This window comes from Oncorhynchus clarkii, chromosome 12 (genome assembly GCF_045791955.1).
Source record: "Oncorhynchus clarkii lewisi isolate Uvic-CL-2024 chromosome 12, UVic_Ocla_1.0, whole genome shotgun sequence".
In the NCBI taxonomy this organism is placed as follows: domain Eukaryota; kingdom Metazoa; phylum Chordata; class Actinopteri; order Salmoniformes; family Salmonidae; genus Oncorhynchus; species Oncorhynchus clarkii.
The window spans coordinates 6971076-6996151 of NC_092158.1; the positions used below are offsets into that span (position 1 = coordinate 6971076).

The following is a 25076-nucleotide window of genomic DNA, read 5'->3' on the forward strand; positions in this document are numbered from 1 at the left end:
AGAGTCAATCATTAGAGTCAACCATTAGAATCATCCATTAGAGTCATCCACTATAGTCATCCACTATAGTCATCCACTAGAGTCATCCACTAGAGTCATCCACTAGAGTCAACCATTAGAGTCACCCATTAGAGTCATCCATTAGAGTCATCTATTAGAGTCATCCATTAGAGTCATCTATTAGAGTCATCCATTAGAGTCAACCATTAGCTAGTATCTGATCCAGAACGGTGTGTCTGAGTTAATCCTCAATACACTCTTAGGTGACAGAGACATGTTTTCTTCTGTGCCAGTTGAATGTCTCACACTACATCACAGCTCCCAGTGAGAGGATATCAGTCTTTCTCTGTAACCCACAGAGGACATAAGATGGTGTGATAGTGTGTCCCTTTAAGACTGTGTGTCTCTCTCCATCACCCTTCATTCTGAACCAGAGACCTCTGACCTCTAGTATACTGTCTCTCTCCTTCACCCTTCATTCTGAACCAGAGACCTCTGACCTCTAGTATACGGTCTCTCTCCATCACCCTTCATTCTGAACCAGAGACCTCTGACCTCTAGTATACTGTCTCTCTCCTTCACCCTTCATTCTGAACCAGAGACCTCTGACCTCTAGAATACTGTCTCTCTCCTTCATTCTGAACCAGAGACCTCTGACCTCTAGTATACTGTCTCTCTCCTTCATTCTGAACCAGAGACCTCTGACCTCTAGTATACTGTCTCTCTCCTTCACCCTTCATTCTGAACCAGAGACCTCTGACCTCTAGTATACGGTCTCTCTCCATCACCCTTCATTCTGAACCAGAGACCTCTGACCTCTAGTATACGGTCTCTCTCCATCACCCTTCATTCTGAACCAGAGACCTCTGACCTCTAGTATACTGTCTCTCTCCTTCGTTCTGAACCAGAGACCTCTGACTTCTAGTATACTGTCTCTCTCCTTCATTCTGAACCAGAGACCTCTGACCTCTAGTATACTGTCTCTCTCCTTCATTCTGAACCAGAGACCTCTGACCTTCTAGTATACTGAGCTGAGAATGATCATGTTAGTTTGTCTAATTTAATTACGTTATCACATTATGTTTTCCATGCTTAGGGGGATTAGAGTCGAAAAGCTACAAATTCACATTATATAAGCTCTATCTGTGTGTGTGTGTGTGCTTGTGTGTGTGCTTGTGTGTGCGCTTGTGTGTGCGCTTGTGTGTGTGTGTGTGTGTGTGTGTGTGTGTGTGAATTAAAGAGATAGCTGTGGTGTCGATGTGTCAAGGTGAACCCAGGCCTATGAAATGAAATGGGCCCCCTGTGCAGAGCAGAGGACATACACACAAACATATACACACACACACACACACACACACACACACACACACCTCAAAATGGTCTCTCCATTCCAACACCGATAGCAGTGAACAAAAACGAATCATTTTCCATTTAGCCAAAAGAGCTTCTTCAATTCATAATCAAAGAGCTGCAATTACATTACACTAATGCTAGCGCTAATGCTACTTATATAAATGAAGTGGCCAGTGTCCAGCAGCTGCTATGGCTCGGGAAATTAGGCCTAAATTCTAATCCCGGTCCTGGGTCTCACCTTGCATCCTCCCCCAGGGAGAGGTAGTGGCGGCCGGGGACCACAGGGCCGGTTGGAGGGCCTCTCTGGGGGTCAGGATCATTTCTAATCACCTTGGTATTTACTATATTTACAGGCCATGCAGGGATAAAGCATTTAAGCCCCCATTTTTAATGTTATTATTTTAGCTGAACCCATGAGCTGAGTTAATGATGTGTTAATATGTAACACACTGTAACACATGGTAGACAGGATTGGGGTCAATTTCATTTCATTTCAGGCAATTCAAGAAATAAACTGAAATGAGGAAAATTGTAAATTGGATTTTCAGTTGACTTCCTGAAGTGACTTGATGGACATGGAATAGATTCTAACCTTGCTGGTGAGAAAAATAGATTTGTTTCAAAGTTAGGCCCTTATTCCCACTATGAGATAGGAAGAAGAGTCAGAAGGAGCTGGGTGACTTTTCAAATTCACATTACATTCTTGCCTTACCTTCTGTTGTGGCGGGCAACGCGATATCTCAGTAGCCAGTAGGGATTGTTTTTTCCCCGAAAATATACCAAGATTCAATACCGGGAATATTCATATTTATCCAGGGAATCCTGGGAAATACCGCAAAAAAATCAGAAGTGCCCATTTAAAGCATTTCAAATCAGGTTATCGTCACTATGCCAGGGTTTTCCCCAAATAGGCTTGGCTGTGCCACGATGCATAGCCGCAGGAAGTAAGGGTGCTGGGGGTGAAATACATACAGTGCCAGTCAACAGTTTGGGCACACCTACCCATTCAAGGGTTTTTCTTAATTTTTTTACTATTTTCTACATTGTAGAATAATAGTGACGACATCAAAACTATGAAATAACACATATGGAATCATGTAGTAACCAAAAAAAGTGTTAAACAAATCAAAATATATTTTACATTTGAGATTATTTAAAGTAGCCACCCTTTGCCTTAATGACAGCTTTGCACACTCTTGGCATTTTCTCAACCAGTTTCACCTGGAATGCTTTTAATACAGTCTTGAAGGAGTTCCCACATTTGCTGAGCACTTGTCGACTGCTTTTCCTTCATTTATTTAAAACAATTTCCAATCTTCATCTCCCTGTTATTAATGAGCTGATCTGCGATATGTATAATTAGCAACTAGATTTTGCCAAATGTAGTTGATTTTCTGTCAATTGTTGGAGGTTGTCTATCAAGTGAATTGTGCATTGTCCTATCAAATGTGTGACCGTCTGAAGAGTCACAATGTCAGCTCAAAGAGGCACGCGTTCTTTTCTAGGCTGTACTGTAGGGGTTTCCTGTAGGGTTTACTAACTGCATTCGGGTCATGTGTCAATTATGCGTTTGCTTTGAATTCATGGCGACTTAGTGTGAAGTAAATACACTAGACTAGCGACTTAGCGTGAAGTAAATACACTAGACTAGCGACTTAGCGTGAAGTAAATACACTAGACTAGCGACTTAGCGTGAAGTAAATACACTAGACTAGCGACTTAGTGTGAAGTAAATATACTAGACTGAAGGTGAAATGAAAACAAGAGCCTTTTCTGCTACTGACCTTTAAAGGCAGAAGTACGTAACAGCTAATGAAAACAACAAGAGTTTTATCCAGAGTAAAGGATCATCATTACATGCCAAGCTCAACCCTCTTTCCCACGCTTGGGAGAAGGGTGAAGTTGCCCCTAAATGCTGATCTTGGGTCAGTTTTGCATTTCCCCTACTAATAGTTAAGTTTAGGATCGGGGAAGGGGAAGCTGATCCTAGATCTGTACGTAGGGGAAACCTCAGGCCAAATGTTGTAATTTCCCAGGTCTTGTCATTTAATTTTGTGGGAAAATGTGAAGAGTCTTCCTGGGACAGAGATCCCAGTTTACCCCATGTTGATACCCACTTTGAATTAATAGGCACTTTTCTTCTCAAACATACATTGAATAATGCAAACAACCTGTATTAGCCTCTCATTCAAATTCACAGCATTCAAATTCACACTCATTACATTACATTTTAGGTTCGAAACAAAAGGACAGAGTTGTTATAATTGATATATTTAACTGAGCAAGTCAGTTAAGAGCAAATGCTTATTTACAACGACAGCCTAGGGTTAACTGGTCTAGGAACCGTGGGTTAACTGGTCTAGGAACAGTGGGTTAACTGGTCTAGGAACAGTGGGTTAACTGGTTTAGGAACAGTGGGTTAACTGGTCTAGGAACCGTGGGTTAACTGGTCTAGAAACAGTGGGTTAATGTCATCTGGGGGATTTGATCCACCAACCTTTAGGTTATGAGTCCAATGCTCTAACCACTAGGCTACCTACCACCCCATAAACAGTCTGCTTCAAACAGCATGTCTTCAATGTTAGCCTATAAATAATTTACGATTAACCCCCTCATATGAATATTAAAGAACAGTAGACTTACCTTACAACAAACCAGACTTCATTTTTATAGAGTGGACAGACCCTTATGTTCTGACTGAGGGCTGTCCCCATAGAGACAGACCCTTATGTTCTGACTGAGGGCTGTCCCCATAGAGACAGACCCTTATGTTCTGACTGAGGGCCGTCCCCATAGAGACAGACCCTTATGTTCTGACTGAGGGCCGTCCCCATAGAGACCCTTATGTTCTGACTGAGGGCTGTCCCCATAGAGACAGACCCTTATGTTCTGACTGAGGGCTGTCCCCATAGAGACAGACCCTTATGTTCTGACTGAGGGCTGTCCCCATAGAGACAGACCCTTATGTTCTGACTGAGGGCCGTCCCCATAGCGACAGACCCTTATGTTCTGACTGAGGGCTGTCCCCATAGAGACAGACCCTTATGTTCTGACTGAGGGCTGTCCCCATAGAGACAGACCCTTATGTTCTGACTGAGGGCTGTCCCCATAGAGACCCTTATGTTCTGACTGAGGGCTGTCCCCATAGAGACAGACCCTTATGTTCTGACTGAGGGCCGTCCCCATAGAGACAGACCCTTATGTTCTGACTGAGGGCCGTCCCCATAGAGACAGACCCTTATGTTCTGACTGAGGGCCGTCCCCATAGAGACCCTTATGTTCTGACTGAGGGCCGTCCCCATAGAGACAGACCCTTATGTTCTGACTGAGGGCCGTCCCCATAGAGACAGACCCTTATGTTCTGACTGAGGGCTGTCCCCATAGAGACAGACCCTTATGTTCTGACTGAGGGCTGTCCCCATAGAAACAGACCCTTATGTTCTGACTGAGGGCTGTCCCCATAGAGACAGACCCTTATGTTCTGACTGAGGGCTGTCCCCATAGAGACAGACCCTTATGTTCTGACTGAGGGCTGTCCCCATAGAGACAGACCCTTATGTTCTGACTGAGGGCTGTCCCCATAGAGACAGACCCTTATGTTCTGACTGAGGGCTCCCCATAGTCCCCATAGAGACAGACCCTTATGTTCTGACTGAGGGCTGTCCCCATAGAGACAGACCCTTATGTTCTGACTGAGGGCTGTCCCCATAGAGACAGACCCTTATGTTCTGACTGAGGGCTGTCCCCATAGAGACAGACCCTTATGTTCTGACTGAGGGCTGTCCCCATAGAGACAGACCCTAATGTTCTGACTAAGGGCTGTCCCCATAGGGCTGTCCCCAGAGAGGAGACCCCCCCTCGCCCCCAGCTCTATTCCTCTGTGGCCTCAGCACGTAGCCATATGGTGCAGAGTTAGGAATCACGGCCTGACCCAGATCTCAATCCTGTACTACTGTAAACCCTGTCTGTCTGTGAACGTGCCATATGTGTGCTAATACCATCGCTAATATAATATTCTCACTAATACTGACTCCTCTCTATGATCCACTTTCATCCCTGGTCAGGGATTATTGGCCTCTAAACATAACAACATCGAGCAAAAGCCTGTTTTAATTGATATTGTTTACAGCTGGTTTGTCATGGAGGCCAATGCCTTTCAATATCATCAGAAAAATGACTCACGATACACAGTTAAACGTGTGCTGTGTGTGTGTGTGTGTGCACGTGCATGTGTGCATGCGTGTGTGTGTGTGTATCCGCACGCATGTGCTTGTGTGTTTATATGTCAAACAAGCTAAAAGTTGTCAAATGTTTCATTCATGTTAATATAAAATGAATGAACGAATGAACGATGAATGAACCAATTAGTGATAAATAGTTTGACAGGCACATATGTTCTATAAAGGGTGACACGGTAAGGAGCATTCAGCCCCTGGCAATCTGCTTGGCAATATGGTGTGTTGTCCTTCTCCATGTTAATAGCATGGTTTCTCAGCCACCAGTGACTAGTCTGTTCTGTTCTGTTCTGTTCTGCTACGATGTTCTGTTCTGGTCTGTTCTACTTTGTTCTGTTCTGGTCTGTTCTGCTCTACTTTGTTCTGTTCTGGTCTGTTCTGCTCTACTTTGTTCTGTTCTGGTCTGTTCTGCTCTACTTTGTTCTGTTCTGTTCTGTTCTGCTCTGTTCTGTTCTGCTCTGTTCTGTTCTGCTCTGTTCTGTTCTGTTCTGTTCTGCTCTGTTCTGTTCTGTTCTGTTCTGCTCTGTTCTGTTCTGCTCTGCTCTGCTCTGTTCTGCTCTGTTCTGCTCTGCTCTGTTCTGTTCTGCTCTGTTCTGTTCTGCTCTGTTCTGTTCTGCTCTGTTCTGTTCTGCTCTGCTCTGTTCTGTTCTGTTCTGCTCTGTTCTGCTCTGTTCTGCTCTGTTCTGTTCTGTTCTGTTCTGTTCTGCTCTGCTCTGTTCTGTTCTGCTACACTGTCCTTCAGAACTATCTGACGGTGTAACATATTACAAATGAACCTCTCACTCGTTTGTTTTGTCCCAAGCATATGCCCTCTAGTTAATACAGGGGTTTGTTTTGTCCCAAGCATATGACATCTAGTTAATACAGGGGTTTGACAGAAATATACACTATAATTCTGATCTTCAGAATAGACTGTTGTTTCTCTACGTAGTTCATATCCAACCGTTACGAACACGAGAATCAGACTGATTCTGTGAATTATCATAAATTCATCAGGGGCAAGTCGTGAAAAGAGACAGATTCCAGATGTTTCCATACATCTGGCTGAGTATACACCTACGATAGGAAACCGTTCCAGGAACAGATGAGCAGACATACAGCTCGCTATACATATCTAGGATGAAACTGACAACAGTTCTGTTCAGATACACCATGTATATTCTCCATGTGGCTAACGTTCCCTTTGTGCATATCTCAGCTGTATTATGTCTTATATTGGATGAAGAAATGGTCCACATAATGATTTAGAAAATAAATGTATACGAACACGCAAATTGACAAACGACTAACGCATTTCATATACGCTTATTTTGGACAAAGATCCTGTTAGATGGATGTAAAAAAAGCAAGATGTAGAGAAAGAGGGCGGTAAGGGTTGATTACCATGTTATCGTCTTGGTGTTCGTGTTCACTCTCCCCCTGCATGTTGTGCTGGGTGACCCTGTAGGAGAAGTCCTGCAAGTCGGTACCTCAGAGCGTCTCTCTCTCTCTCTCTCTCTCAGTATGTCCTGTAGGGAGTGTCAGGGCCTGCTCCAGTTACCTCAGTCTGTCTGCCTGTGTTGCTTTCCCTGATATACACACCTGCAGCTCCCGTTGGGCATGCAACAACCCCTAAACACACACACACACACACACACACAGGGTTAGTATGTTGGCATACACTGTACAGCAACCACTACACACACACAGGGCCCAATGTTACATAGGAACAGAATTGAAGGGGTCAACGCCCCCTCCCCTCCCCCCTCCCAGACCACATTAATTTGACAGGAACACTCAATATGGCCGCCGGTCCATCTGTCACAGAATTGACTTAAATGTGAATTTTGGTTCTAGAAATGCAATTAGCATATTAACATATTAGCTAGCATACCATTTTTAGAGTACATCAATATGATGAGCTACCCCTAGGGCAGTGTTTCCCAAACCCAAAGGGGTACACGTTTTAGTTTTTTTTGCCCTAACTCTACACAGCTGATTCAAATGATCAACGCTTAATGATTAGTTGTTTATTTGAATCGGCTGTGTAGCGCTAGGGCAAAAAAAACAAAAACAGAACGTGTACCCCTTGGAGTCTCGAGGACCGAGTTTTGGGAAACGCTGCCGTAGACATAAAAAAATATATATTTAAAAAAAAGACTACCCAAAAGGGAGACCTATAGAGAAAATACGCCAACCGAAGTTTAAAGTACTCACAGTACAAGCCTCTTCGTTTTGAGCCTCTCTGTTGTCTCAACCTCTGTTCTCTGACCCTCCGTCACGCAGCTCAGTTCAGCAGCTCAAGTTTGTTGAACCTTTTTCAGGCTGAAACACAGGGGGAAAAAAAGAGATGTTTTAAAAAATATATATTTTAGCTTTAATAAAAGGACTCCAACACTCGGGTTAAGGCGTAAATGAAGAGCATTAACTACCCTCTGGGCACACACTGGTTGAATCAACGTTGTTTACACCTTTTTCAATGACATTACATTGTGTCCCTGAGCAGCAATGTTGTCATAGATACAAAAAAAAAAACTGTAAAACAGCACTTGACAGGTCAATGGCCAATAACAGAACACTTCTAGAACACAGTACTAGCCAATAGGAATGAGTTCATGTCAAGACATTATTATTTCACTATTATAACCCTCTCAATACAGTGATGCATGATGGGTGTTGTTTCATAATCTCCCCCACCAGAGGGCAGTATTTAATCATCTCTAAACAGTTTGTGAGTGGCACGGAAATGACAGAACCTGACATTGTGGCTTTGTTGAGTTGTAACATCTTATCCAAAGGAAACAGCAAAATTACTACACAGTCTCCCATGATGATCATATGATACACAAACCTGCACAGAGACCCTATTAAATTCCCTTTACAAAGATGAGTGATTTTCAGGTATGTTACTGGGATCCCAAATGTCCATTCGATGGTAATGATATGTGTATCTGCCACTATGGATGGCCACAACTACAGGACGATCAGGAACGCATGGACATCCAGTGAACACATCCACAAAGCTGATACAGATACAGATTAAATTGATACAGATACAGATTAAACTGATACAGATTAAACTGATACAGATACAGATTAAACTGATACAGATTAAACTGATACAGATACAGATTAAACTGATACAAATTAAACTGATACAGATACAGATTAAACTGATACAGATTAAACTGATACAAATTAAACTGATACAGATTAAATTGATACAGATTAAACTGATACAGATAAACTGATACAGACAAACTGATACAGATTAAATTGATACAGATTAAACTGATACAGATAAACTGATACAGGTTAAACTGATACAGATAAACTGATACAGATTAAATTGATACAGATTAAATTGATACAGATAAACTGATACAGACAAACTGATAAACTGATACAGATAAACTGATACAGATACAGATTAAACTGATACAAATTAAACTGATACAGATACAAATTAAACTGATACAGATAAACTGATACAGACAAACTGATACAGACAAACTGATACAGACAAACTGATACAGATAAACAGATACAGATAAACTGATACAGATTAAACTGATACAGATTAAACTGATACAGATTAAACTGATACAGCTACAGATTAAACTGATACAGATAAAACTGATACAGATACTGATTAAACTGATACAGATTAAACTGATACAGATTAAACTGATACAGATAAACTGATACAGATAAACTGATACAGATAAACTGATACAGATACTGATTAAACTGATACAGAGTAAACTGATACAGATTAAACTGATACAGATTAAACTGATACAGATTAAACTGATACAGATAAACTGATACAGATTAAACTGATACAGATAAACTGATACAGATAAACTGATACAGACACAGATTAAACTGATACAGATAAACTGATACAGATACTGATTAAACTGATACAGATTAAACTGATACAGATTAAACTGATACAGATTAAACTGATACAGATTAAACTGATACAGATAAACTGATACAGATAAACTGATACAGATAAACTGATACAGATAAACTGATACAGATAAACTGATACAGATAAACTGATACAGAAACAGATTGAACTGATACAGATTAAATTGATACAGATAAACTGATACAGATACAGATTAAACTGATACAGATAACCTGATACAGATAAACTGATACAGACACAGATTAAACTGATACAGATAAACTGATACAGATACAGATTAAACTGATACAGATACAGATTAAACTGATACAGATAAACTGATACAGATTAAACTGATACAGATAAACTGATACAGATAAACTGATACAGATACAAATTAAACTGATACAGATACAAATTAAACTGATACAGATAAACAGATACAGATAAACAGATACAGATAAACTGATAAAGATTAAACTGATACAGATTAAATTGATACAGATTAAACTGATACAGATTAAACTGATACAGATTAAATTGATACAGATTAAATTGATACAGATAAACTGATACAGATTAAACTGATACAGATTCAATTGATACAGATACTGATTCAACTGATACAGATAAACTGATGCAGATAAACTGATACAGATTAAACTGATACAGATTAAATTGATACAGATAAACTGATACAGATTAAACTGATACAGATTCAATTGATACAGATACTGATTCAACTGATATAGATTAAACTGATACATGAAAACGTCCACGGTACAGACATCTCCATTTGATTTGATTACTTTATCATTAATAATCAAATGTTTAAAATTGATGCATATCTATCAAATTAATAAATCAAACCACGATTATGCAAACAACAAGAGAAACAGGACTGATACTAAAAAGGTATTTATTTCCGTCAGGAAGTAGCCAATATCTATCCATGAACGGACATAATTACATAGAAGAATGGTCACGCTGGATACGAGCTGCTTGGCTAAAACACAGCACACAGGCTTCCAGTGATTAGGGGCCCGAGTTTCATGCAGATCCACTCTGTGTGAGCACGCCGTGTGTGTGCCTGCGTTCGTGTGTGTGTGTGTGCGCGTTTGTGTGTGTGTGTGCGTTCGTGTGTGTGCGCGTTTGTTTATGAGCCTTCGTGTGTATGTGTGTGTGTGTGTGCGTTTGTGTGTGTGTGTGTGTGTGCGTTCGTGTGTTTGTGTGTGCGTTTGTTTATGAGCCTTCGTGTGTATGTGTGTGTGCGTTCGTGTGTGTGTGTGCGTGTGCGCTCGTGTGTGTGTGTGTGCGCTCGTGTGTGTGTGTGCATTTGTTTTTGAGCCTTCGTGTGTGTGTGTGTGTGTGTGTGTGTGTGTGTGTGTAAATCTGTTGGCATCTGCTGAAAGGATAAACAAAAAGCAGCGAAGCCTCATTAACCTTTTGTTTATATGGCGTTGGAAACGAGGTCTACCCAGCATGCAGCAGTGATACACACCCACACACACACACACACGGTGGGCTCACGCAGAGCTGATCGCCAGCTGTCAAGCAATCAGATGCTTAGAGAAAATATTAATTGTGGATGTATTTAGAATTACAGCTCACTACATCATTGTGAGTGAAATGTTTTAAATATTTCCCCAACACGCATATCTACATCACATCTATTAGTATTTATTATGGATCCCCATTAGTAACCTGACCAGGCAGCAGCTACTCTTCCTGGGGTTTATTATGGATCTCCTTTAGTAACCTGACCAGGCAGCAGCTACTCTTCCTGGGGTTTATTATGGATCTCCATTAGTTCCTGTCAAGGCATCAGCTACTCTTCCTGGGGTTTATTATGGATCTCCTTTAGTAACCTGACCAGGCAGCAGCTACTCTTCCTGGGGTTTATTATGGATCTCCATTAGTTCCTGTCAAGGCATCAGCTACTCTTCCTGGGGTTTATTATGGATCCCCATGAGTAACCTGACCAGGCAGCAGCTACTCTTCCTGGGGTTTATTATGGATCTCCTTTAGTAACCTGACCAGGCAGCAGCTACTCTTCCTGGGGTTTATTATGGATCTCCTTTAGTAACCTGACCAGGCAGCAGCTACTCTTCCTGGGGTTTATTATGGATCTCCTTTAGTAACCTGACCAGGCAGCAGCTACTCTTCCTGGGGTTTATTATGGATCTCCATTAGTTCCTGTCAAGGCATCAGCTACTCTTCCTGGGGTTTATTATGGATCCCCATTAGTAACCTGACCAGGCAGCAGCTACTCTTCCTGGGGTTTATTATGGATCTCCTTTAGTAACCTGACCAGGCAGCAGCTACTCTTCCTGGGGTTTATTATGGATCTCCATTAGTTCCTGTCAAGGCATCAGCTACTCTTCCTGGGGTTTATTATGGATCCCCATTAGTAACCTGACCAGGCAGCAGCTACTCTTCCTGGGGTTTATTATGGATCTCCTTTAGTAACCTGACCAGGCAGCAGCTACTCTTCCTGGGGTTTATTATGGATCTCCTTTAGTAACCTGACCAGGCAGCAGCTACTCTTCCTGGGGTTTATTATGGATCTCCTTTAGTAACCTGACCAGGCAGCAGCTACTCTTCCTGGGGTTTGTTATGGATCCCCATTAGTTCCTGCCAAGGCAGTTGATACTGATTACACCGATAGAGATAAGGATTACACCGCTACTGATTACACTGATACGGATTACATCGATACTGATTACACTGATACTGATTACGACGCTACTGATTACACTAATTACACCAATACTGATTACACCAATACTGATTACACCGATACTGATTACACTGATACTGATAACACTGATACTGATAACACTGATACTGATAACACCGATACCGATAACACTGATACCGATTACACTGATTACACCAATGCTGATAACACTGATTACACCGATACTGATTATACCGATACTGATAACACTGATACCGATTACACTGATACTGATTACACTGATTACACCGATACTGATAACACTGATTACACCAATACTGATTACACTGATACCGATACCGATACTGATTACACCAATACTGATTACACTGATACCGATACTGATTACACTGATACCGATACTGATTACACCGACTGATTACACCGATACCGATACTGATTACACCGCTACTGATTACACCAATTACACTGCTACTGATTACACTGATTACACCGCTACTGATTACACCAATTACACCGATACTGATTACACTGATTACACCGCTACTGATTACACTGATTACACCGCTACTGATTACACCAATTACACCGATACCGATTACACTGATTACACCGATACTGATTACACCGATACTGATTACACCGCTACTGATTACACTGATTACACCGATACTGATTACACTGATACCGATACTGATTACACCGATTACACCGATACTGATTACACCGATACCGATTACACCACTACTGATTACACTGATTACACCGATACTGATTACACCGATACTGGTTACACCGATACTGATTACACTGATTACACCGATACTGATTACACTGATACTGATTACACCGATACCGATTACACTGATACTGATTACACTGATTACACCGATACTGATTACACTGATATTGATTACACCGATACTGATTACACCGATACTGATTACACTGATTACACCGATACTGATTACACCGATATTGATTACACCAATACCGATTACACCGATACTGATTACACTGATTACACCGATACTGCTTACACTGATATTGATTACACCGATACTAATTACACTGATTACACCGATACTGATTACACCGATACTGATTACACTGATATTGATTACACCGATACTGATTACACCGATATTGATTACACCAATACTGATTACACCGATACCGATTACACTGATACTGATTACACTGATTACACCAATACTGATTACACTGATATTGATTACACCGATACTGATTACACTGATTACACCGATACTGATTACACCGATATTGATTACACCGATACTGATTACACAGATACTGATTACACAGATACTGATACCGATTACACTGATTGCACCGATACTGATTACACCGATACTGATTACACTGATACCGATACTGATTACACCGATACCGATTACACTGATACCGATACTGATTACACTGATACAGATACTGATCACACTGATACTGATTACACCGCTACTGATTACACCGATACTGATTACACTGATACTGATTACACCGATACTGATTACACCGATACTGATTACACCGATACTGATTACACCGATACTGATAACATTGATACTGATAAGACTGATAACACTGATACTGCTATTGAAGGAGTAAGATGCTTGAGTTGAGAGAGATGCGGTGTATATCTCACCAAATGGTTGTCGAGATAGTGAGATGCACGTACATGAAAACTGAGGCTATTCTTCAGTGGGCTGTGATAAAAGAAAGTGATAAGTGAGGACAATACCATACTGAAGTATAACTGCAGAACATAGACCACAACGCCAAGGAGTTTCCAACACTGCCTCTACTCCCAGGATGTTTGTCTTGGCAACAAAATATATATTTGGTAAGGATACATAACAAAACTGAAATCACTGGGCGGCTGGTCTATGGGAAAACATCTGATGTAGATACCACAGCTCTCAAATAGGTTCCAATTGGGAACAATATGCCAATTGTACCAAGTTCCAATTGGGATTTGGAAAAGTAAATGTACTTAATCCAATAAGGCCTATTAATCTGAAGTGAGGCATTTCATTTACATTGGCACCTTGTTCCCCAACTAGCTTACCTGGTTAAATAAAGGTGGAATAAAAAAAATCTAATAAAAAAACCTTGGCACGACTCTGAGCGCTGATGGGAAACTGCATGCTTTCGCAGAACACGATGACAACACTGTTGGCTTGAACCGAGTCAACTGATGTGTCTTAACTTGTTTTGTCTGGGATGACAAACATCAGGTGATCACCGAGAAGAATGAGGGGGCAAATTAATCACAAGGACATGCAAATTCTCAGCATTGTGGATATTGTTTATACTGTACCTAAGATATACTGTTTATACTGTACCTAAGATATATAGTTTATACTGTACCTAAGACATACTGTTTATACTGTACCTAAGACATACTGTTTATACTGTCCTTAAGATATACTGTTTATACTGTACCTAAGATATACTGTTTATACTGTACCTAAGATATATTGTTTATACTGTCCTTAAGATATACTGTTTATACTGTACCTAAGATATATTGTTTATACTGTACCTAAGACATACTGTTTATACTGTCCTTAAGATATACTGTTTATACTGTCCTTAAGATATACTGTTTATACTGTCCTTAAGATATACTGTTTATACTGTACCTAAGATATATTGTTTATACTGTCCTTAAGATATACTGTTTATACTGTACCTAAGATATATTGTTTATACTGTCCTTAAGATATACTGTTTATACTGTACCTAAGATATATTGTTTATACTGTCCTTAAGATATATTGGCAGCGTGAACATGTCCCAAACCTATATTTACAGATAATGATTTAATACAGGTAAATGCTTTGAAACTCATTCATTCTAAGCTATCAAGCCCCCTGAAACCTGTCAGTCAGTTTGTGTTCTGTTGACAGCTTTGAGCCACACCGAGCACCAATTCCACATTTACAACCATCATCCACATCAGGTGATCACCAAGTATTCTGAAGATTATAGATTGTCTGTTTAATAAATTCAAAAACCAAAACAATACATCTACTCTTAAGATGTTGTGGTCACATGTAGGAGGAAAACATAATTTGTGGGGAGATAGGGGTTGGATAGAAAAGGGTTTCTTGAAAACCACAAAGTGTCCTGATAGCTGTCAGTCAGGTTCTGTAATGTTAGCATTCCTGAGCCACACCCAGTACCACTTCCACATCCTGGGACTTGCAGGGTTCATAAGAATCTACACAGTGGATATTTTTAGTGGGGAGTTAAAATAGTTCAAAATAGTTCTAGAAGCAATAGAATCCTACATCCCAGCATGACTAGAACTTTGATAAGAGACCCTTTTTTCCAAAATATCTACAATTAAGATCGTGTGACTACTCTTCTTTTACAAACTTGTTTTATTTTTAGATACTGTCGTCTTTTCTGTGTGTGGTCATACTATATACACTGACAGACAAGTACCAACAGGATAGTGTTTACTTTTTGCCGTGAGGCAGAATACGCTGCTGTCATAACATACAGGCAACCTCCATATCTATGTAACTACACTGCTAAAACCTAAAGCAGCGACAAAATAGCATTTCATCCAGTCACCGCCACATCAGGATACTGTACCTGAAACAGGGAGACCGAAATCAGGTTACACCTGTCCAGAACCAACTGTTATAAAGGAGTGGATCCACTAGAAAAATCAACAACAACAGGCTAGTTCCACACCCAGCTGTAGCTTTGACAACAAACAATTGACTTATCTCGTTTTATGTCGTCTGGTTAACCACAAGCAGCTAGCGTAATAATAATTACATGACCACAAAACAAATAATCTTGAACCAAGCACCTTCCAAATCAAATCAAAATGTTATTTGTCACGTGCGCCGAATACAACAGGTGTATTTACAAGCCCCTTAACCAAAAATGTCGTTTTAAGATTTTAAGAAAATCCATTAAAAAAAAAAAGAGATAAGAAGAACAAATAATTAAAGAATAAGAGCTATATTTTCACAGGTTGCTGTTTATTGTAATGAGTCTTGTCCTGAAGGCTTCCACATGCTTCGGTTTCGGACTCGGCTAGGCGAACCTAGTGTGCTCCCATAATACCATAAAAGACCTTCGCTTGAAAAATGAGAAAAGACGGCAATAGTATTGTTTGTCCACCTTGAGACGCCGTAGCCAGTATACATACACTGCCTCAAAATAGTCTGAATTAATCTAAAATTTAAAAAAAATAATAATGACAGATTTCTTGAGTTGATGTTTTGCCGCGGAGATTTTAGTCGCACAAATTTAAAATCTAAGATGTTTTGGTGCAGTATTTCTCAAGTGAAAAAAATGTGCCTTGAAAACTAGTCGTCGCTCATAGAATGACAACAAAACACTTAATTGAAGAATCCCTACTGTTAATCAAGGACCGACAAAAAGGGGGCGTAGACGTCGTCTCCGAACTTCGTCTTGCCTCGAGAAATGTTTTTGTGTGCACGGGACAAAAAATCCTTGACGAAGACCAAAACATCACTAAACGCCGTCATAATATATACACAAACCGTTTCAGATGAGAAGCATGCGGATGCCGTTAGATAGACCAGCTGCTAAGTCAAAATTGGCTAAATTGTTTTTAAAAAATGTATGAAAACAAAAATGTGCTTTTGGTATTAAATTACTGTTAGGGTTAAGCACGCTGGGCTGTGGTGTTTGTGGGTTGTAGGTGACTACACTGTGTCTGTGGGTTGTAGGTGACTACACTGTGTCTGTGGGTTGTAGGTGACTACACTGTGTCTCTGGGTTGTAGGTGACTATTCTGTGTCTGTGGGTTGTAGGTGACTACACTGTGTCTGTGGGTTGTAGGTGACTACACTGTGTCTCTGGGTTGTAGGTGACTATTCTGTGTCTGTGGGTTGTAGGTGACTACACTGTGTCTCTGGGTTGTAGGTGACTATTCTGTGTCTGTGGGTTGTAGGTGACTACACTGTGTCTCTGGGTTGTAGGTGACTATTCTGTGTCTGTGGGTTGTAGGTGACTACACTGTGTCTCTGGGTTGTAGGTGACTATTCTGTGTCTGTGGGTTGTAGGTGACTACACTGTGTCTCTGGGTTGTAGGTGACTATTCTGTGTCTGTGGGTTGTAGGTGACTACACTGTGTCTCTGGGTTGTAGGTGACTATTCTGTGTCTGTGGGTTGTAGGTGACTATTCTGTGTCTGTGGGTTGTAGGTGACTATTCTGTGTCTGTGGGTTGTAGGTGACTACACAGTGGGTTGTAGGTGACTACACTGTGTCTGTTGGTTGTAGGTGACTACACTGTGTCTGTTGGTTGTAGGTGACTACTTTGTGTCTGTTGGTTGTAGGTGACTACACTCTGTCTGTGAGGCAAAATGTACTGACTATGACTGTGATATGTGGTTGTCCCACCTAGCGATCTGGAGATGAATGTTCTGACTATGACTGGTCCACCTAGCTATCTGGAGATGAATGTACTGACTATGACTGGTCCACCTAGCTATCTGGAGATGAATGTACTGACTATGACTGGTCCACCTAGTTATCTGAAGATGAATGTACTGACTATGACTGGTCCACCTAGCTATCTGGAGATGAATGTACTGACTATGACTGGTCCACCTAGCTATCTGAAGATGAATGTACTGACTATGACTGGTCCACCTAGCTATCTGGAGATGAATGTACTGACTATGACTGGTCCACCTAGCTATCTGGAGATGAATGTACTGACTATGACTGGTCCACCTAGCTATCTGAAGATAGACAGTCCTACTGACAGTTGTGGCTGCTACGTGTGCCCAATAATGTTTGTACCATGTTTTGTGTTGCTACCATGTAGTGTTGCTACCATGTTGTTACCATGTTGTGTTGCTACCATGTTGTTGTCATGTTGTGTTGCTACCATGTTGTTGTCATGTTGTGTTGCTACCATGTTGTCATGTTGTGTTGCTACCATGTTGTCATGTTGTGTTGTTACCATGTTGTGTTGCTACCATGTTGTTGCCATGTTGTGTTTCTGCCATGTTGTTGTCATGTTGTTGCTGCCATGTTGTTGTCATGTTGTGTTGTTGCCATGTAGTGTTGCTACCATGTTGTTGCCATGTAGTGTTGCTACCATGTTGTTGCCATGTAGTGTTGCTACCATGTTGTTGTCATGTTGTGTTGCTGCCATGTGTTGCTACCATGTTGTTGCCATGTTGTCCTGCTACCATGTTGTGTTGCCATGTTGTGTTGCTACCATGCTGTTGTCATGTTGTGTTGCTGCCATGCTGTTGTTGTCTTAGGTCTCTATGTTGTGTTGTGGTGTCTCTCTTCTCATGACGTGTGTTTTGTCCTATATTTAGATTTGATATACTTGTTCTAATCCCAGGCCCCCGTTCCTGCAGGAGGCCCTTTGCCTTTTGGGTAAATAAATAATTTGTTCTTTACTGACTTGCTTAGTTAAATAAAGATTTATTACAACAACAAAAAAAGTTACAATCTGGCAGTTGCTCTGGATAGGATAAACTAAATGACTAATCTGTGTGGCTGGGCAAGGATCGTCTCTCGACTACAATGCCTGGCTCTTGGAAGGGTTAAGTGTTGAATGTTGTGTGTATAGTCTATGGAAAGGGTAAAGTAACTGGGGATGCATTCAACTGAAATGTGTCTTCCACATTTAACCTTGCCTTAATCGACATCCACTTCTTCGTTGCCCGGGGAACAGTGGGTTATCTGCCTTGCCCAGCATGACTGGTTTTTACCTTGTCAGTTTGGCGATTTGATACAGCAACCTTTCGGGTTACTGGCCCAACGCTCTGAGTCTGCACAGCGATGGCTGTTAGTCATAGCATTGTTATGTCTGAACTAAGAAAGAGTCCCTCCCAGCACATAAATTATATCTACCAACTAACTGGTCTTTTAGCCACGTAGTCCGTCAGAAGGTGTCCTGAAACAGCAGGTTTGGCTGGTTGTAATGGTCGAGGAGCAATTGACAAGAGAACCAATCAGCATGCTTGTCAGTCAGTACTATAGAGTCAGCACTGTCCTGTTGTCAGTCAGTGCTTCTATAGTCTGTCTGTTGTCAGTCAGTGGTTCTATTGTCTGTCTGTTGTCAGTCAGTGGTTCTATAGTCTGTCTGTCTGTTGTCAGTCAGTGGTTCTATAGTCTGTCTGTTGTCAGTCAGTGGTTCTATAGTCTGTCTGTTGTCAGTCAGTGGTTCTATAGTCTGTCTGTTGTCAGTCAGTGGTTCTATAGTCTGTCTGTTGTCAGTCAGTGGTTCTATAGTCTGTCTGTTGTCAGTCAGGGGTTCTATAGTCTGTCTGTCTGTTGTCAGTCAGTGGTTCTATAGTCTGTCTGACTGTTGTCAGTCAGTGGTTCTATAGTCTGTCTGTCTGTCAGTCAGTGGTTCTATAGTCTGTCTGTCTGTCAGTCAGTGGTTCTATAGTCTGTCTGTTGTCAGTCAGTGGTTCTATAGTCTGTCTGTTGTCAGTCAGTGGTTCTATAGTCTGTCTGTTGTCAGTCAGGGGTTCTATAGTCTGTCTGTCTGTTGTCAGTCAGTGGTTCTATAGTCTGTCTGTCTGCTGTCAGTCAGTGGTTCTATAGTCTGTCTGTTGTCAGTCAGGGGTTCTATAGTCTGTCTGTCTGTTGTCAGTCAGTGGTTCTATAGTCTGTCTGACTGTTGTCAGTCAGTGGTTCTATAGTCTGTCTGTTGTCAGTCAGTGGTTCTATAGTCTGTCTGTTGTCAGTCAGTGGTTCTATAGTCTGTCTGTTGTCAGTCAGGGGTTCTATAGTCTGTCTGTCTGTTGTCAGTCAGTGGTTCTATAGTCTGTCTGTCTGTTGTCAGTCAGTGGTTCTATAGTCTGTCTGTTGTCAGTCAGTGGTTCTATAGTCTGTCTGTTGTCAGTCAGTGGTTCTATAGTCTGTCTGTCTGTTGTCAGTCAGGGGTTCAATAGTCTGTCTGTCTGTTGTCAGTCAGGGGTTCTATAGTCTGTCTGTTGTCAGTCAGTGGTTCTATAGTCTGTCTGTTGTCAGTCAGGGGTTCTATAGTCTGTCTATCTGTTGTCAGTCAGTGGTTCTATAGTCTGTCTGTCTGTTGTCAGTCAGTGGTTCTATAGTCTGTCTGTCTGTTGTCAGTCAGTGGTTCTATAGTCTGTCTATCTGTTGTCAGTCAGTGGTTCTATAGTCTGACTGTCTGTTGTCATTCAGTGGTTCTATAGTCTGTCTTTTGTCAGTCAGTGGTTCTATAGTCTATAGGTTGGGAACCCCCAGGCGTTTCAGATTTGTTTTAGCCCTGAGCTGGTTCACCCTTTAGAGCCAGGCCTGTCTCATGTGATGGCCCTGGGCCAAGGCCTGCCCTACCCTGTTCTCTGTGCTGGCTGGCTGGCTCTGTGTGTGTGTGTGTGTGTGTGTGTGTGTGTGTGTGTGTGTTATGCTGGGTGGAACAGCACACAGCCTGACAGAGGTAGGCCTTTCTAGCTGCCGTTCACGATTGCAAAATACCAAATAAATATTTTGCTTCAAATAGCCTCTTTCTCCCATCTGTGTCACAAACCATCCCAGTATGTGAATCTGACGAATACCTCTTCTTAACAAGAGCAACGTTAAGAAAAATATAGATTTTCTCTCTGTGGAGAAACAAGTACTTCACAGATTCTGCTAATGACTGTTCCTAACCGTCTCTAATGACTGTTCCTAACCGTCTCTAATGACTGTTCCTAACCGTCTCTAATGACTGTTCCTAACCGTCTCTAATGACTGTTCCTAACCGTCTCTAATGACTGTTCCTAACCGTCTCTAATGACTGTTCCTAGCCGTCTCTAATGACTGTTCCTAACCGTCTCTAATGACTGTTCCTAACCGTCTCTAATGACTGTTCCTAACCGTCTCTAATGACCGCTAATTGATAACACTGGTTACGAAGTCTCAGAAAAGTATGAAAAAAGACACGCTTTTACACAACACAACATGACAACACAACACGACACAACACAACAACATGACGCTACACAACACAAGACGACAGCACGACACAACAGCACGACACAACACAACATGACAACACGACACAACACGAGATGATAACACAACAACACGACACAACACAACAACATGACGCTACACAACACAAGACGACAGCACAACACAACAACACGACACAACACGAGATGACAACACAACAACAACAGCATGGACTGCATGTTGCTTCATGTCTCAGTCTCTTCTAGTTGTTTATAGAGTTATTTGTCTTTTCAGTTATTTCCCAACAACACTAGTATCTAGCCCAGGACTGTCTACAACACTAGTATCTAGCCCAGGACTGTCTACAACACTAGTATCTAGCCCAGGACTGTCTACAACACTAGTATCTAGCCCAGGACTGTCTACAACACAAGTATCTAGCCCAGGACTGTCTACAACACTAGTATCTAGCCCAGGACCGTCTACAACACTAGTATCTAGCCCAGGACTGTCTACAACACAAGTATCTAGCCCAGGACTGTCTACAACACTAGTATCTAGCCCAGGACTGTCTACTGACAACAACACTAGTATCTAGCACAGGACTGTCTACTGTCTACAACACAAGTATCTAGCCCAGGACTGTCTACTGTCTACAACACAAGTATCTAGCCCAGGACTGTCTACTGACAACAACACTAGTATCTAGCCCAGGACTGTCTACTGTCTACAACACTAGTATCTAGCCCAGGACTGTCTACAACACAAGTATCTAGCCCAGGACTGTCTACTGACAACAACACTAGTATCTAGCCCAGGACTGTCTACTGTCTACAACACAAGTATCTAGCCCAGGACTGTCTACTGACAACAACACTAGTATCTAGCCCAGGACTGTCTACTGTCTACAACACTAGTAACTAGCCCAGGACTGTCTACTGTCTACAACACAAGTATCTAGCCCAGGACTGTCTACTGTCTACAACACAAGTATCTAGCCCAGGACTGTCTACTGACAACAACACTAGTATCTAGCCCAGGACTGTCTACTGTCTACAACACAAGTATCTAGCCCAGGACTGTCTACTGTCTACAACACAAGTATCTAGCCCAGGACTGTCTACTGTCTACAACACAAGTATCTAGCCCAGGACTGTCTACTGACAACAACACTAGTATCTAGCCCAGGACTGTCTACAACACAAGTATCTAGCCCAGGACTGTCTACTGACAACAACGCTAGTATCTAGCCCAGGACTGTCTACTGACAACAACACTAGTATCTAGCCCAGGACTGTCTACTGTCTACAACCCAAGTATCTAGCCCAGGACTGTCTACTGACAACAACACTATTATCTATCCCAGGACTGTCTACTGTCTACAACACAAGTATCTAGCCCAGGACTGTCTACTGTCTACAACACAAGTATCTAGCCCAGGACTGTCTACTGTCAACAACACTAGTATCTAGCCCAGGACTGTCTACAACACAAGTATCTAGCCCAGGACTGTCTACTGACAACAACACTAGTATCTATCCCAGGACTGTCTACTGTCTACAACACAAGTATCTATCCCAGGACTGTCTACTGACAATATGTATGGTGAACCAGAGGCTGGTAGAATCATGCATTATGAGTCTTCAGTTCAGCAGGTAGCCTAGTGGTTAGAGTGTAGAGGTGGCAGGTAGCCTAGTGGTTAGAGTGTAGAGGCGGCAGGTAGCCTAGTGGTTAGAGTGTAGGGGCGACAGGTAACCTAGTGGTTAGAGTGTAGAGGAGGCAGGTAGCCTAGTGGTTAGAGTGTAGAGGCGGCAGGTAGCCTAGTGGTTAGAGTGTAGGGGCGGCAGGTAACCTAGTGGTTAGAGTGTAGAGGAGGCAGGTGGCCTAGTGGTTAGAGTGTAGAGGCGGCAGGTAGCCTAGTGGTTAGAGTGTAGGGGCGGCAGGTAACCTAGTGGTTAGAGTGTAGAGGAGGCAGGTAGCCTAGTGGTTAGAGTGTACAGGTGGCAGGGTAGCCTAGTGGTTAGAGTGTAGAGGACGCAGGTAGCCTAGTGGTTAGAGTGTAGAGGCGGCAGGTAGTCTAGTGGTTAGAGTGTAGAGGTGGCAGGTAGCCTAGTGGTTAGAGTGTAGAGGCGGCAGGTAGCCTAGTGGTTAGAGTGTAGAGGCGGCAGGTAGTCTAGTGGTTAGAGTGTAGAGGCGGCAGGTAGCCTAGTGGTGTTGGACGAGTAACCAGAAGGTTGCAAGTTCAAACCCCCGAGCTGACAAGGTACAAATCTGTCATTCTGCCCCTGAACAGGCAGTTAACCCACTGTTCCTAGGCCGTCATTGAAAATAAGAATTTGTTCTTAACTGACTTGCCTAGTTATATAAAGGTAAATATAATAAATTGTTCACTGGTAGGGAGGTCCTGCGGGGTCTGGGCATTACTGACTGAAATGAGTCGAAAATATTAATTATTTTGACTGAACAAGTCGAAAAGATCAGAGTCTGTAAAAAGAGAGTTGAACTTCCCACTTCACTTAAAAAGAAACAGAAGAAGACAGTGTTCCCTAAAGAACACCAACACACTCACAAGTGTCATATATATAGAAAGAGTTCCCTACAGCTCCTGGTGGCTCCAATTCCCGACACCTTCAAAACAGTAAATTGCTCTTGCAAAGAGAGGCTGTTTGCCCTGATGCCACATCTCTGTCCAAAGCACTGATTGTGTAACAACGATACAGTACACAATCTCTTATCTGTCCATGACTATTTATACTCCAGGGTGTAGATAGACCCATTAGCTTGGCCATCATAGAACCTAACCACCATTTATGGTTCACGTGAAACGTGCCATGTGGAAGTGTCTCTAACGATATAGAGCCTGACGAAAAGATGACCTTGTCCTGTAAGATGGCGTCTGATAGCACCTGGTAGGTACACAGACAGAGTCTAAACCAAACTCGGTCCTGGAGACCCCAGGGGGGGGCACGTTTTGTTTTTTTGTGTAATGCTAGTCTCTATGTCAGTGTAAAGCTAGTCTCTATGTCAGTGTAATGCTAGTCTCCATGTCAGTGTAATGCTAGTCTCTATGTCAGTGTAATGCTAGTCTCTATGTCAGTGTAAAGCTCAGTGTAAAGCTAGTCTCTATGTCAGTGTAAAGCTAGTCTCTATGTCAGTGTAAAGTGTCTTATGTCAGTCTCTATGTCAGTGTAAAGCTAGTCTCTATGTCAGTGTAAAACTAGTCTCTATGTCAGTGTAAAGTGTCTTATGTCAGTCTCTATGTCAGTGTAAAGTGTCTCTATGTCAGTCTCTATGTCAGTGTAAAGCTAGTCTCTATGTCAGTGTAAAGCTAGTCTCCATGTCAGTGTAAAGCTCAGTGTAAAGCTAGTCTCTATGTCAGTCTCTATGCCAGTGTAAAGTGTCTCTATGTCAGTCTCTATGCCAGTGTAAAGTGTCTCTATGTCAGTCTCTATGCCAGTGTAAAGCTAGTCTCTATGTCAGTGTAAAGTGTATCTTTGTCAGTCTCTATGTCAGTGTAAAGCTAGTCTCTATTTTGTAACCTTTCACCACTAATCAGTCTTTCTATTACCATTCTGTCAGGTAGTTTTCAGTCTCCAGCATTTAAGAGATTATTAACTAATATGCCTTTTAAAGGACCCTCCGGCTAACCCTGTCTTCTAGTTCATCTTTAACCCACACTGTAAATACCTGGATGGGTGTGGAACAGAGAGATACCACCCCTGGGCCCCCAGCATAACCTCCAGTCTAACACTGCAGTGAGATCCCAGCATAACCTCCAGTTTAACACTGCAGTGAGATCCCAGCATAACCTCCAGTCTAACACTGCAGTGAGATCCCAGCATAACCTCCAGTCTAACACTGCAGTGAGATCCCACCACTGGGCCCCCAGCATAACCTCCAGTCTAACACTGCAGTGAGATCCCACCCCTGGGCACCCAGCAT

At 42.0% G+C, this 25076-nt stretch overlaps 1 protein-coding gene and 1 long non-coding RNA gene across 5 annotated transcripts in view; one reads left to right on the forward strand and one right to left on the reverse strand.

Moving 5' to 3' along the window:
- Positions 1 to 25076, forward strand: part of LOC139422672 (uncharacterized) — a 1300889-nt gene that overhangs the window by 20607 nt on the left and 1255206 nt on the right. The window lies entirely within an intron of this gene.
- LOC139422666 (myosin heavy chain, embryonic smooth muscle isoform-like) overlaps positions 1 to 25076 on the reverse strand; it is a 60598-nt gene that overhangs the window by 18806 nt on the left and 16716 nt on the right. For 2 of the 4 annotated variants that reach the window (XM_071173842.1, XM_071173843.1), the window contains exons 2-3: positions 7785 to 7892; positions 6972 to 7199 (exon numbers count right to left, since the gene is read on the reverse strand). In XM_071173842.1, coding sequence (XP_071029943.1) covers positions 6972 to 7013 — 42 coding nt within the window. In that variant the 5' untranslated portion in view covers positions 7014 to 7199; positions 7785 to 7892. Of the gene's footprint in view, positions 1 to 6971; positions 7200 to 7784; positions 7893 to 25076 lie in introns of those variants that run through there. The other 2 variants (XM_071173844.1, XM_071173846.1) reach the window with 2 other exon arrangements.